The sequence below is a fragment of the Ochotona curzoniae genome, unplaced genomic scaffold (genome assembly GCF_017591425.1).
Source record: "Ochotona curzoniae isolate NIBS_2020 unplaced genomic scaffold, NIBS_Ocur_1.0 scaffold_1037, whole genome shotgun sequence".
In the NCBI taxonomy this organism is placed as follows: domain Eukaryota; kingdom Metazoa; phylum Chordata; class Mammalia; order Lagomorpha; family Ochotonidae; genus Ochotona; species Ochotona curzoniae.
In genome coordinates this window covers 27546138-27561683 of record NW_024467083.1, presented here as the reverse complement: position 1 = coordinate 27561683, position 15546 = coordinate 27546138, and the positions used below count along the sequence as shown (strand labels likewise).

The following is a 15546-nucleotide window of genomic DNA, read 5'->3' as shown; positions in this document are numbered from 1 at the left end:
GTACTTAGAGTCTCATTTAAGTTTCCTGCACTTTATGACCTAACATGAGTATGAGGCCTAAAGGTTAACTACTTAGAAGTATACTCGCAACTCCCTTTTTAAAAAGTTAATTCTACAGCACTAATTGCCACATTAGGTTATTCCCAGGAAAGCGCTCAATTTACTCACCTCCCTTATTATAGGACAATCTCCTGAACTGTACCTAAGCAAGCTGCAATGCACAGAATCAAACATGTATTAACCACCTGCCATGTATATTTAGTCTCATTTAATTCTTATACCAGCTATCCCAGGTAAGAAACTAAATGATCCCGTGTTGCAGATAAAGAGGCTGAAGTTCATGGAGAATAAGCTAATTCAAGGGCACCCAACTGACGGGCAGAGAGGGCTGGAGGGGAAGAGTTTTATCATGCTGCCTATCCACAAACAGGACTCAGGGAAGACACTAGGAAAGCGGCAAAGAACTACAATGTGAAGGAAAGGAATGACTCTTCTGACTCATTTAACGCAATTTCTGAAGTAACAGAACCTACTCACGATTTTAGAAATGACGCGTCTTTCAAGCAAATCTGAAAAATTAAAGACAACATGTTGTAAAGGCCGGCACTGATATTGATTCTGATATTACTAGAGAATAAATCCAAATCCTGAGCGCGATTTCTACAGAGCACTATCTTAGAAACAAAGGAAAGGAGGCACAGGTAAGTAACAGGTCTTGTTTATAGTGCTTGAAGAACTACAGGCATTAAAAAACTAAACTCAAGTGCTGCTTCATCCCTACCCTCCAGTTGACAGGTCCACAACACTTGCCTGCCTGCCTGCCCTTCATCAACCAACAGGAAACGCAAACACCACCTCCCTGGGAAGCCCCTCCTCTGATCCACCAGGAGGGAGGAGGATGGTATCTATCTGAATTGAAGCACAATGATCCTTCACTTCTTTTGATCACAATCTTTAAGAAGCTAAAGAAAGTAGACTTTGCAGAAAAATGTCTACTCTCCAGAAACTTAGATGTCAATAAAGTGTACAGTTTGCAAAGTCCCAGATTAGGAATGCACACTACAGAGAAATGAACAGGTACCTCATAGGTGGTCAGCAGTACATGAAACCGTAACTCCTGCTTTAGATCTTGCTGAAGGTGGGCTCTTTCCTCTTTGTCTCCTGCATATGTTACACAACAAAGACCTGGAGCGAATCTGAATCCCAGAAAAGAAGGTAGATGAATACAAATGCTAGTGCCAGAGACAGAATGTTCGTATCTGGAAAATCACATTTCATGGAAGGATTGCAACACAAAAATCCCATGTGGCCCTACATCCAGAAATAATTTTAGGATTCTCATCTTTTGTGACGGCAAGTTCCCATATGAGCAGTTTGAAGGGTCAGACCTACTAGGGCTCTTCTGACTCCATACTGACTCAAAAGAAGATGCTTTCTCCTTTTGTTCAGTTCTAAAAATGAGTTGTGACCTTTAAATTACAAATAACAGTAACATTCACTGGATTCTCCCCCATTAGATCCCACATTGTTTCAGTTCAGAGTTTTTTGGGATAATTAAGCTCAATATATATGCTAAAGAAATTTAGGGTGTTTCATAACATTAGCAGTTAAACAACGAGGTCAAATAGTTCAGTAAATGAATCTTGACCAAAAGTGAAAAAAGTCAGGGAGGATAATATTAATGAATGAAAATAATGCACCTATTGAGTAAGATCAGGTATACTGTGAGAATCTAAGTGCCAAGACCTAACTGTGACACTAAGGGACATGTGTTTGTTACTTAAGCTCACTGATCTCAACGACATGTTGCTTAATCGTATTTTACACATGGACGGTAATACTTCAGCCGCATCTGCTCCCTACCTCTCCAGCTCTTCCTTCCAGTTGCTCAGAACAGACAAGGGAGAAAGGATCAGGAAGGGTCCTTCATCATTTAATTGTCCTGCCAAGTAAATGAAGAGAGCAATCGTCTGGAAAACAGAAAGAGAGGGCAGTTTTGATCAACATTTTGTCATGAGAACCAACTGCAGTGTTCCCCAAACACATTGCGTCCACCAAACACAAACTCATAGGCAAAACTTTTATTAACAAAGAAACATTTTTTTCCACATATTAGGAGAGTCATCCATTCCTAAAATGAACTTACGTAAGCCTCAATATATATGCTAAAGAAATTTAGGGTGTTTCATAACATTAACAGTTAAACAACAAGGTCAAACAGTTCAGTAAATGAATCTCGAACAAAAGTGAAAAAATCAGGAAAGACAATATTAATGAATGAAAATAATGTACCTATTGAGTAAGATCAGGTATACTGTGAGAACCTAAGTGCCAAGACCTGGCTGTGACACTAAGGGAAACGTGGTGGCCTCCTCTGCCTGCTCGGCTTTTCCTCCAACCCCCTCCTTGCCCCGCTCCTTTCCTCCCTTCCACGTACGCTGTCTAGGGAGGCGTCTAGGTGCCAGGTACTGTTGGAAGTTCCAGAGGAGACAAGCCCCTTGCTCTCATGCAGCAACATTTGAGAGGAGACAACAGACTGCAAATAATGCCTCAAAAGCCCAATTAGAGGCACAGAATGAAAACTTTCCTAAGGCCAAATGGGTATTCTTCAAAAGATTCTGCTACGTGTGTTTTGTTGTTGTTTCATTTTGTTTACTTGAAAGTTGTGGTAATATTTGGAGAAAACAGGACATTTTATAAAAGCAAAATATGTGTGGAGGGCCTCTATTCCCAAACGTGAAGCTATTTCTCAGAAAAATCTATCCTAAGCACATAATTCAAAATGCTGACAAAGCTAAAGGCCCAAGATGTGCACATCAAGATTGATTTAAATAGCACACAAAAAATGAAGGAATTCACTATTCCTCACCCATATTACATTTAATTATGATAAATTCCTTCGTGGATATTCATCAGTTGAAAATGACATTGATGAATACAATGAAATGGAAAATTGTAATGACAGTGTTAGGTTAAAAAAATACAAACTTATACGTGTTGTAGTTAGAGTGCAATGATTATAGCATAGCAGCTCATTTTTAAATGTGATTAACTTTGTGATTTTTTTTTAATTCTATGGCTTCTCATCCAAACTGTGCCCAGAGAAGCCCTATAAGAGAAACTTACTTCACTAAAGCCACTCTGTTGAACTTTTCTTGAGGATATAATTCAGAGAAAGTTTCTTTTATTTCCACAAACCAGCTATGTCTACAAAGCAAATGTCTAGTCAGCAGTGAGTTCTACCAAACAGATGCAAGAAATGACACAAATCTTACATAAATCCTTGCAGAAAATTAAAGAGGAAGAACCACTCATCCTGTGAGACCAACTCTGTCCCATGACAAGACATGACAGAACAACATTCCTTCCTGAACAAATGTAAAAATTCTAAGAGCTCATCTGTAGCAATACAAATTCAGAGGTCATGTATTTTTCGTGCACTTAGAGCAGAGCTTTGCCCAAACCCTAGGGAAAGGCAAGCATGTAACTCCCAGAGACCTCCGGGAAAATATCTGTGTGGTAGAACCATAGCTTTCAGTTCAGGAATGCACTAGAAACAAGTCTGCCCAAGAAAGCTGAGGAGGTGACCCAGGAGGTACCTCAGGGTACCCTACTCTGAGGTCATATTGTATTCTGAATAACTTCAAGATTGATGAAGTGTGCTTGGCTAGAACAAACGCCACACACTGACCAGACATGTGCAAACCCGTATCTAGCTTGATGCTTATGGACAGAAGGCCACTGGGAGATACCTGAAATTCTAAAAAGGCAGATGAGGGATTGGCATTGCGGCACAGCAGCTTAAGCCAACACCTGCAACAGGCATTGTGCATGAGTGCAGGTTAGAGCCCTGGCTGCTTCACTTCCGATCCAGCTCCCTGACATGGGAAACCACAAAAGTGATCTTGGCTCTTGGCTACAACCTAGACCAGACCTGACTGTAGTGGCTATTTGGGAAGTGAACAGCTCTGTCTTCCAAATAAATAAACATTCAAAAAATAAAACAGGGCAGCTGAGCCCCTTGTTGTTTGTGTTCCCTGTTGAACCTTCCTGGGATCAGGAATATCATATCACCACCGTTTCTGACCAAGCTGTGGCTGCTGTGTATCCTAAGTCACTGGCTTGCTCTGAACTCCCGTGGATGAGCCTGAGTGGTTAACCCAAGAGGTGGCTGTGACAGGACCTTCCATCAATCCAAGCCCACCACTGACACCTGTCGGTCAGGTGATCACCCTGACAGAAGTATCACCCTCAACACCTGTTAATCAATACCCAAGGAGGCCACATCTGGTTCTTCAGGTCTCTAGATTTTAGTCTACCATCTTTTAAAATCATTCAGTGCAAAGTCATTTTGGAAAGCACAGGGTGCTTCCTTTGTATTCTCCAGCAATTTCACCCCTCACTGAGGCAGGGAGAGCAACAGAAGTGAACCGGTTAACATCATAAAGTATTGCTTAGGAAACCAGAGTCAAAGTGAGTCCAACTGCAGGTGTGGATGCTCCCCAGAGAGAAAACCCCCTCATCCAGCCCCAATAACTACAATCTTGGCTCCCGCATGTTTTCTCACAGATATAACCTAAACACAAGGAGAGCGACACAATTTCAAATCACCCCCAAAACTAGGAAAATCAACTTCCAGGTTGTAATCTCTTAATAAAGGTTCAAACATTTCACCCTCTAGTATAAAAATGCATATCATAGATAGCCACCAATGAGGGTAAGCAGCAGTGAGGAGATATTTCCATAGAAGTGCATGGTGGTCATGCCCCAGTAACACACCTGGCAGGTCTTGCCCAGGCCCATCTCATCTCCCAGGATGCAGCCATTTTGGCAATGGAATCGCTGGGCCAACCAGTTGACACCTTCCAGTTGATAAGCACGTAGACGAATCCCTGGAAATGAAGTACAATAAATCCAATGAGTAGACATTTTCACACACACATAGGGCATGTTAGGCTTTCAAGAAAAATCACTGCTTACATTCTCACTAGCACCAAACTTTATTGGCCATATCCTCTACTGGGACCTTATGGACACACAGGTCCTTGTTGACTTTCAAACTTTTTTTTTTGCCTAGACCTAGTCACCATGATACTCAAAGTCCTAACTCAGCGTGTCATCATTGCCCGATCTGCTTGATACGTAAGAAAGTCACTTTAGGATCTGGCCTCTGTACTGCCTCAGTCCCACGCCAATGTACATTCCTGGCAATGCAAGAGCGCTGATACAACTTAACAAATAATACTGTGCACACATGACTGCTTACTTAGTCACACCCACTTCAATTTGCCATTGGTGCCGAAAGGAAAAAATGACACAGAACTACGTGAGATTGTGCTTCAGCACTGTTGCGAAAAATGCAAATGACACTTCAAAAAACGGAGATTGAACAAGTGTACAGGCAGAAGATGTCTGAAAACCACATGGAGGTTTCCCTGCCCTTTTTCCTTTCCCTTAGGGGAAAATCCAATTTCACAGAATAGGTCTATCTTGGAAAGAGGAAGACCCTAACCATACCATATCCAAGAGGCAGACAGAGAGCTCTCCTTTGCTGGTTCACTCCCAAACATTGGCAGCTGCTGGACCTAGTGACCCAATCCAGGCCTCCCAACCTCTGAAAATACCACCTGCTGCCTCCCCGGATGTGCATTAGCCAGAAGCTGGAACTGGCAGTGGTGCCAGCACCCAATCCAGGCCCACCAATTATGGGTGCAGATATCTGACATTTTAAACACTACACCAACACCTGCCCACTAAACATGCTTTCTATATAAAAACTATTAGCAAAATCTAACTCTTGGTTTAAACCCATAATTTTTTTTAAAGATTTACTAATTTTTTACTGTAAAGTCTGATACACAGAATGGAGGAGACAAAGAGGAGGCTAATCTGTCCGATGCTTCACTCCCCAAGTGACCGCAATGCCCAGAGATGAGCCGGTCCAAAGCCAGGAGCCAGAAGCCTCCTCCATGTCCCCCATGTGAGTGAAAGATCCCAAAGATTTGGGCCATCCTCAAATGCTTTCCCAGGTCAGGCAAGGAGCTGGATAGGAAGTGAGCCCACTGGGATTAGAACCGGTACCCATATGGGATCCTGACATGTGCAAGGTGAGGACTTTAGCTGCTAGGCTACCACGCTGGACCCTAAACTCATAACTTTTAGAAATCACACAATGATCACCTCCCGGCCTTTTGGCTAAGATCAAGTGTGAAGTTACACAATGTATAATGATAGAACATTTAAGCAGTGACAATAGTTTGACTTTTTACTAATCATTTACTGCACTCCAAGGAGAGTACAAAACCCATTCCTATAACACTATGTCCAAAATATAAATAAGACTTCAACAGCAGAGTGAAGGAGATTCAACATTGCCGCCGTCCTGCGGCAACACTAAAATGACAGGAATCTTGAGGAACCACCACAACCGGCACACACACACCTAACCAGACACACGAACACGTGAACGGAAAGGGAGTGACAAATGAAAAGGGAAGGTGAACGAAAAGGTTTATCGCCGAAAGCAGGCTGCTTATATACAGTTCTCCACCAATCACCTCTCCCCGTGGGTCCACTGGGCACTACCTGATAGGCCAGTAGCAATGCCATAATCACAGTGGAGGCATTAGCATATCCCTGTGACTTCCTGTTTACCTAATGGTGGGACAAATCCCGCCTCCTGGCCCTTGGCCAGCAGCCATCTTGTGGCCCCTCATATGCGTGGGATCAGCTTCTGGCGCACCACTTTCCACATCTCCCCCCTTTTTGTCTAAGTGAGGCCGTGCCTGTCTTAGGTCGCCCACAGCAGGACTACCTCCTTACCCGTCATTGGGTGGCAGAGCTTCCAGCTCTACGCCCTGTCTTAGGTTGGTAGGTGTCCCCCGCAGATCTTACCCGTTTTTGACTACCAGTCTAGCATGCTTAACCATAGCCGGGGGAGGCCCCTGCTCCCAGGGCCATCGGGGCCAGTCACATAATGGCGTTATCTTGCTGATGTCTCGGTGCATAAACCAGACAAGCAGGAAGATCACGAAGCACAATAACCCTCCAAAGGACAAAAACCCAAGCCAATGTCTGCCCCAATGGGCCACAGATTATACCCATGACAAACCCATTGTTCCACAGCAGCCACCTCAACCCGGGTGGCATAGATGGTTACAACTTTTTGCCCGCGCAGCCAGCGTGTAAATTATGAAACTGAACATCTCAAGTCCCAGTCAAATAAACTGAAAGGCTTCTAAACAGATTAGCGGCAAATTGGAAAACTGAGGACCTCAGATAACATGTCCACCTGTTCTTAAATCAAGTCCACTCATTAGCTCATGATTAGCAAGCCAGTCCAAACATGTTGGTTAAACTGCTCCTGTGTCTGAAGAACCACAGAGGTCTGCTGCGCCAGGGCGTTCACCGTCATCGCCGCCAGTACAGTAGTCACTAGGGCCGCAATGGCCGTGGAGACAGCAGTGGCAGCTGTAGCTATTGCTGTCACAGTGGCAGTGGTAATCCCGAAGTCGTGCTCTGGCCGCAGGAGGACGGACAGGTAGTCTTCTTTAACCGTCATCAGTCTGGGAAAATAGGTGGGCACGCACATCACCACAGCCAGCGGGTACTCGGTTGTATTCCAACATTCTGAAAGAAAACAATCTATTTCACAAGTAAGTGAATCCCTACCTGACTAGCATTGCTAACAAGAAACACAAAGGGAGGCCTCAGGCACACAGGAGTGGGCCTAAAAAGAAAAGCCATGCAATTATCCAAACTATTAACTAAATAATCTATTTGTTCCTTGGAATAAACCAAACGGGACATTCTGAGGGCTTTTAAACTGGGAATAAATCATCGCAGCTGGCTAAAACCAGCAATTAAGCTATTCTGCACCACCCCCCCAGAAGAGGCTGTTGGTTATTGGCTCTCCTTGAGTCGTCTCCCAGGTGTTCCCACTGAGGCACATTAAGGAGTCCCTTTTTTAAGAACCACGGACTCACCTGTTCTAAGGTCCTTAAAAATGCACAGGCAGTAGCCAATTTAGGGGAGCGCCATTTGCCTTCAACAACCCATTTAACGGCTCCTCCATGTGGGCACGTGAAACCTCAGACCCCATCTGAGCACAATCCTGCTACCTCTCAGAAACAAAAAACCACCACCTCTTAGGGCTAAAATCCGCCTCTCTGGGCTAAAACCACTTAACCGCCTCAAAGGCGAAAATAAAATAACTTTTACTCTATACACTTACAACGGTACAGGCTGAAAATTCCCCTCTCTGCCGTTTTTCCCTGTTCTTGGCCTGAAAATTCCCCGTACGGGCCACCACTTGCCGCCGTCCTGTGGCAACACTAAAATGACGAGGAATCTCCAGGGCCTGGAAAAACAGGAACCACCACCACAACCGGCACACACACACTGAACCAAACACACGAACACACACACACACACACAAATGAACAAGCAAAAAGGGAGAGACGAACGAAAAGCAGGTGAACGAAAAGGTCTATTGCCGAAAGCAGGCTGCTTATATACAGTTCTCCACCAATCACCTCTCCCCGTGGGTCCACTCGGCGCTACCTGATAGGCCGGTAGCAACAGCATAGGGGCATTAGCCTATCCCTGTGACTTCCTGTTTACCTACTGGCAGGATAAATCCCGCCTCCTGGCCCTCGGCCAGCCGCCATCTTGTGGCTCCTCATATGTGTGGGGTCAGCTCCTGGCGCACCGCTCCCCACACAGCATCTCATATGGGTACCAACAACAAAAAGACAATGAGTGCCAACACTCAGACAGCACAGTTGTTAGAATTACTGACAAAGCTTTTAAAGTAGCAATGATAAAAATGCTTCAATAACAATTGTGAACAAAGCTGAACAATGGAAAAAATACACAGTCTCGTTAAGAAGCAGATAATCTCAGCCAACGGAGAGAAGATATAAAAAAAAAGAACCAAATGAGAATTTCAAAGCTGAAAAATACAGTAACCAAAATAAATAGTTCAATGAATAAGATGATTAGCAGGATAGACAGGAAATCAGGGAACAAAAAACAGAAGAAATTACAGGATCAGAATAGTAACAAGAAAATACACTGAAAACAAACCAACCTCAGGGAACTGCAGGACTTAACAAAAGACCTAACTTTGTTTATTAGTGTCCCATAAACAAAGAAGAGAGATAACAGAAATAGAGAAAACTGTCCAAGAACTAATGCAGAAAAGTTACCAAATTCGTCCTCAGATTCAAAAAGGTGAGTGAAACTGAAGCAGAAAAGGCCTGAAGAAGCACACTGCAAGACAATTATTAACTCACTAAAGAAAAAGAAAGTATCTAAATCAGCCAGGGGGAAAAAAATGCTACTTACAGAAGAAAAACTATCTGAATGACAGATTTCTTAACTCTCACCTACACTGGTACAACCAACACAATGGATTGTTGCTGGGGGTATCTGAGCCAGGTCGGACTCAATGGCTGGGGTCCTAGACCCAGCCACTGCTGCCAAGTGGTGAGTGAGTCCAGGACTTGCTAGGTCTGAGTTTTCTCCCTTCACGGTAAGTACACTGTGAAGGCATCTCTCGGGAGCTCAGGTCAGTCCCTGCCTCCACGCACCACTGCCATCTTGGCAGGAGGGGCCAAGGTGAGTTTGACCTTGGGATTTGGGTGAAGCGAGCTCCCTTCAGTGTGGGGCTGCTGGGGGTACCTGAGCCAGGTTGTACTCATTGTTTGGGGCCCTAGTCCCAGCCACCACTGCCAAGCAGTGAGCAAATCCTGGGCTTACAATACTGGGCATCACCCGTGGGCCGCACAGTGGGAAGCTCTGGGATCTTGGGGGTGTGGCCTTACTGCCAAGAGACATCCATGGATAAGGCCACTGTACGTTTAGGTGAGGAATGAACCCGTGGGACTCCCAACTATAGGGCCACTGTACTTGCAGGTAAGCGAGGGGACTGAAACCTGCTGGTTTGGAGGGAAGAGATTGGAAAATCTATATGGATCAGACTGATACACCAGCCCACATGGGAGTCCTGAGTAGGGCTTGTTAGCATGGAACATTGCTGGCCACCACACTGCAGTCCACACAAAAGCCAGGGCTGGAGATCTGTCTAGCAGGGCTAGGTTCTAGCACCTGACTGAATGTTGGAACAGGGGACAGGTCACATTACGCAGGGCCATGACACTAATCAGAACGTGAGAGAACCAGGTCTAGGGTGGATTCTGTGGGGGATATGTGGGCCCAACCCTATGGAAATACAAGTCCCGCTGGTTAGCTCAAGAGTTGGGGTGGTCCAATAGAAGCCTGCTAAATCATGGCTGTATAATTAATAGCCTGAAATGTATAAGAACTGGGGGGCTTGGGCTCTCTCTCTCTGACTTGCTCGCGCTTCTTTTTGCATTCCCTGCAGCTGCCCCTCCCCCAGCCCAGCCATGCTGGGCTGGGAGAGGTGGCTAGGATACCTAAGCTAACCTGAATAAACCACCTTTATGCCTTTAAAAAAAAAAAAAAAAGAGTTGGGCTGGTGATGGGCTGAGCTAGTTGTGACCATGGAACCTGCCATCACTCATGTGTACAGGAACCGAGAACAGACTGGGCAGGTCCAGGCTGTATCCTACAACAGTGTCAGGTGAGCCAGCCCACAACATTTACTAGTGCATACAAAGCCAATATGTAGGAGCAGGCTATGCCAGGCAAGGGCCTAACACCAGTTGGCATGCATGAGATCTGGATCTGGGAGTGAGCCAAATGGGGGAACATGGGAAACTTCCCTAGTGGGTCAGAGTTCCCACTGATGAGCACATGGTCCACGCCTATGGATCAGGTAAGCTGGGCAAGGTAGCTCCAACTGTTGGCTAATGTGTAGGTTGGTTTTGGAAGGGGGAGAACCAGGTAGAGTCGAGCAAACTTTATCCAATCTGCAAGAGCAGAAAACCAGGCTGGAGATCAGGGCAAGCCGAGTTAGGCTGTCACACCTCCGGGGTTGCATGAGTCAGCAAGGGGAGTACACTCAGCGGAGCCACATTCCAGCACCCACCAGCGAGAGTTGGGTCTGGGGAAGGCCAGGTCAGGCCAGACTACAGCATCCAAAGGCAAAAGCCAAGACAGGTGAGGAACTATGCCAAGCTGGGTCAGAATAATCACCGGCATGGGCAAAAACTATGGCTGCGAACAGGCCTGGCTGAGGAGCTAAGGGGACGTCCTGGCTGGGTTGTGGCTCCCAGTAGTAAGCGTGGGGGCTGTGTTTTGGCCTGGATATGGCTGCAGGGGCCCTCGGCATGGATGTGGGCTGGGTCTGGGATGCGCCGGACTGGGCTAGACACCAGCACCCACTAGTGCTCGTGAGAACCAGAGTAGGTGTAAGACAGGCTAGGCTAGGTCCCTACTGAGCCATGTGTGAGCTGTGTCTGGGTGTGGACCAGGGATGGCTGGAATATAGTAATCAACAGTAAAAACCACAATGGGCTGAAGGCCAGTCAGGAAAGGCCATTGTCCCTCCTAGGACAGAAGGTAAACTAAGTAGGGCTGATCCATGCACCCACCAATGGGTGCGATATCTGGCATTGCAAGAGGTTCAGATGGAGGACCTTGGGAAACTCTTCTGTCAGGACACAGTCCCTTGCAGGTGAGTGCAAGAACCAAGACAGGGAGCAGCCCAGAGCAGGCCAAAAATACGGTACCCAGTGGCATACATTTGGCACAGGTCAGGGGCAAACCAGGCTGAGCCAGTTCACATCACCCACTGGTGAATCCAAGCACCACAACAGAGTATGGGTCGGGTCAGGTTCGGTCACAACACATGCCAGTTCACATTAGGACCAGGGGGGCCGGCTCGACTGGGCTAGGCCCCCACAAGTGTGAGTTGGAACTGGGGGTGGGCCCGACCAGCCAGGCTACAGCACCCACTGGCAAACGCTGACGTGAGGCGGGTCATGCCAAAAAAACAATCTACCAATTCTAACCAACTTACAGAGAACAATCAATGATTGTCAGATGGACACAGGAATTACCAATGATAATATCCAGTAGGGACGCAGTGACCACACCTGTTTCCTGGCTTTCTTTCCCTCCCATTATCAATTCACTGTTTTTACTCACCTCCGCCTCCCTCTCTCAAGCTAGCGACTCCCGGCTGCTCATTCTCCCGCCAACAGCACGGGTCGTCTAGGGACGTCTCTGGGGCCTGTCCCTCGAGCCCTCTCGGTCAGCGTTTCCCAAAACCCCTTCCCAACCTCCCCCATCAACGAAGACAGCCATCAGCCAGAGCTGGCACACCCGGAAAGCCAGACCGCTGCGCCCCGACTCCGCGGCCGCACAGGACAGACACGGCGGGGAGTGGGGGGCGCGAGCACCGCTGTCCATGTGTCACAGCCCCGGGAAAGGGCGGCTGCCGCGGGCCGGGAGCTGGCCTCCACGGTGAGGGGCGCGACGCCCCAACTTTGCCGGTCCGCCACCATCACTCGTCAGGAGATAACTGCGCGTGCGCGGGTGACGGAACCGCCTCCTGAAACGGGGCGCCTAGTTCTGACCCACACTTTGCCCGGAAACTCCACTCTTGGGTTGGTAATCCGCCGGAGCGGAAGCTCTCAACCCGGCCTCCGGAGCGCCGGGCCATCGCTCCCCTTCCCGACCCCGCGCGGCTCAGGCCAACTTTCCCCTGCCGTGGGTCCTGCAGGACCGGACACCGGAGGCTTCAGGGCGCGCCGGCCCGCGAGGCCACGGGCTCGGGCGGTGGCTTTCTCTCCATGCGCCCCCAAGGCGGGAAAGCCCTGGCGCCGCCAGGTGGGCAGCTCCTGGGAAGAGGCACCCGCGTGGCCCGTTCGCCGGGAGCCCACTCACCCGTCAGGCCCCACCGCTCCAAGTCCTGCTCCTGCACCCGCGTGCGCACCCCTTGGGGTCCGCTCTTGGTCCGAAGGGCCAGCAGGAAGCCAGGAGTCCTGTCCTCCATGAGGGCTGCGCGACGCTCCGCCCCTCCGCGCCGTGCGCCGCCGCAAGGGGGCGAGTCCTGCGCGAGTGTCTGGACCCGAGCTGATTAGGGGAATCAGGTGAAACTTCTCACAAACTCCTCTTTCGCTGTGCGCCGCAGCCTACTGACTCTCCACGATGCTCAACTAGGGGATCCTGGAGGTGGGCTGTCTGAGCTCTACAACCAGCGCTGCCATGGTCAGACCCTCTGTTGGGCTCTGAGGGGCATGGAATTCTGTAAGGGGTGAGTTCTGCCTTCTAGTGTTTCATGGCGACATTGCAAAGGATAGTATGCTCAGCTCGTTTGCATGAGAAGTTTAGGCTCCTAAACCCCGTCCTTACTCCCTGGTAGCTGTACGCCAAAATTGAGACCCTCAGCACTGTAGTCAACCCAGATCATGAAAGATGTCACTGCTACAATGAATTTTAGGGAGCTGCAAAAATGAGAACTCCATGTTGGCTTATACATTTTAAACATAAAAGGCTATTTTTTTTTGCAAGCTAATCTATCCCCAGTTATCCCATAAATATTGATTGAGCACCTACTATGTCTGAGGAACATTAAGGAACAATTTATTTATTTGAAAGGCAGAGATAAAGAGACCTTGCATCTACTGGTTCCCCAACCCTCCTACAATGGCTGCAAAACTGAGGCTGGGCCAAGCTGAAGCCAAAAGCCAGAAACTCCATCAGGGTCTCCCAGGTGGGTCAGTGGCCCAAGCACGTGAGTCACCTTCCACAGCTTTCCCATGTGCCTTAGCAACAGCTGGATTGGAAGTAGGGTCACTGGGACTTGAGCTAGCACCCATGAGATGCAGGTCTAAAGAAACGCTCCTTACGAACCTAGAGATGGACCACTAATCCCAGGCGGCTTGTATTGTTTAATGAAATAGGCAGCAAAAAATCAAGATTCAATTCTAAGGCACAGGTTACAAAAAAAAAGTGTCACATAGTGGAGCTACAGTGATGTTACAACGCAGCTTTCCAACTTGGGTTTTTCCAAAAAAAAGAAAGAAAAAACTTAGCTTTTACTCTTTGGTGGCTTCTCTAGGTGCCTTCTGTTTTATGTGACCTCGCCTAAGTGGCTCTTGCATCCTGATCTCTAGGTTTGATTTATATCCTCTGTTACAGGACACATGGGTAGGTTTATCTATTAGGCAACCAATTTAAAAGGTATTAAAAGAAATAGTAAAACCAAGCAAGCAATACATAGGAGCCACACGCGGATGACATTTGGGAGTTCCTTATTGGCAGTGGTAAAGAATGGGCGCATGACCACATTGAACTGTAAGAGCAGCAGGGTTTATAAAGGCAAAAACCATAAACTGGGAGGGGCTCAGGAGGCCTGAGCTAATGCAGAACTACCTTAGCGATGTGGCTGAACCAGGTGAAACTCATTTTTCTCCTAGCCAGGGGTTGGAGTGTTCTTGCCCCAAGCAGGATGTGGTTTTCTTCAATGAGCTATAGGCTCACAGGTCAGAAGTTACCTAAAATGGAGTACCACTCACGATGGAGGCCCTCACTGTCAGGCCTATTATTCCACACCCCCCACTTTGAAGTTGGTAATCAAACCCTTGCTTTTGATGTGAGGACTGTGTGATCATCCTATGGATCAGAGAAACAGTTTAAAATGGAATCATGAGTACACATATACAATGAACTAAATAGGAACAAACTGTTCTCAGATAATAGACGGGAGCCATTTCCTAACATGGAGCTATTTCCTAACATGGAGGGCCACAATGAATACCAGGAATGGACCTGCCATATCATTCATGATATTATGATGGGATCATTATACTAGTGATCAGCCAGGGATCCCAGTCCCACGTGCCACTGTACCAAGACTGGGATTCTACTTGCTGTTTTCAGCGAGTCTAAGTTTTGTTTAACCTTTTGGAGTGAGTCAGTAATGACTCCTGATTGGTTTGAATAGAAACAGCAGTTTCTCCCAAGATGACACAGAGTCTGCCTTGAGTCATGAAGAGGAAATTCAGCCCTCTCCTCATCAGGAGAACCACATCAGCCAATAAAGCAACCTGGTCATGGAGGTGGCTGACAGAATATTGAAGGTGGCCTCTGCTGTCGTCAGTGGCTTCTGTTAGCTAGGTGATGTCTAATTTTCCTGAACTAATGCAGCTGTGCTCAGAGCTATAGTTGTGGCCAGTCCTAAACCTATAAACCTATTGGTACAGAGATAACAAAAAGAGCAGCTATTTCTACTCTGCACACAGAGACCACTATCTCTCTGTGTATCCTTTATCTGTGGAATAAGCACAGACTTAGGGAAGCATTAATCAGAGATGAATTATGGGACTATTATAACAATAACCCTTTTATGATAAAGACAGGTCAGATTCAGATGTGATCATCCATTTTTGGTCAAGACTTTTCTTCTAGTCAATAAAAGGGAAACTTTATTGTGGTTGTAGGGTCATCAGTCCAGATAATTATCAGCTTTAACATGATAGTGATGGACCCGAGCAGGTATTCTGTGGACTTTGACCAGGGATGGAGTAGTGAGGATGACACAGTAACATTCCTTTCAGACTGAGCTTGGTCTTGCTCTCTGGAACATTTTGGTGTAAACCAGGTCCCCTGACT

The 15546-nt window shown here is 47.1% G+C and overlaps 1 protein-coding gene across 2 annotated transcripts in view; it reads right to left on the bottom strand.

The window, feature by feature from the left end:
* Positions 1 to 12927, bottom strand: part of CHD1L (chromodomain helicase DNA binding protein 1 like) — a 48708-nt gene extending 35781 nt beyond the window's left edge. For both annotated transcript variants that reach the window (XM_040998305.1, XM_040998304.1), the window contains exons 1-5: positions 12817 to 12927; positions 4780 to 4892; positions 1864 to 1970; positions 1082 to 1196; positions 538 to 569 (exon numbers count right to left, since the gene is read on the bottom strand). In XM_040998305.1, the coding sequence (XP_040854239.1) occupies positions 538 to 569; positions 1082 to 1196; positions 1864 to 1970; positions 4780 to 4892; positions 12817 to 12925 (476 nt within the window). In that variant the 5' untranslated portion in view covers positions 12926 to 12927. The remainder of the gene's footprint in view (positions 1 to 537; positions 570 to 1081; positions 1197 to 1863; positions 1971 to 4779; positions 4893 to 12816) is intronic.
* Between the last annotated feature and the right edge of the window lie 2619 nt (positions 12928 to 15546).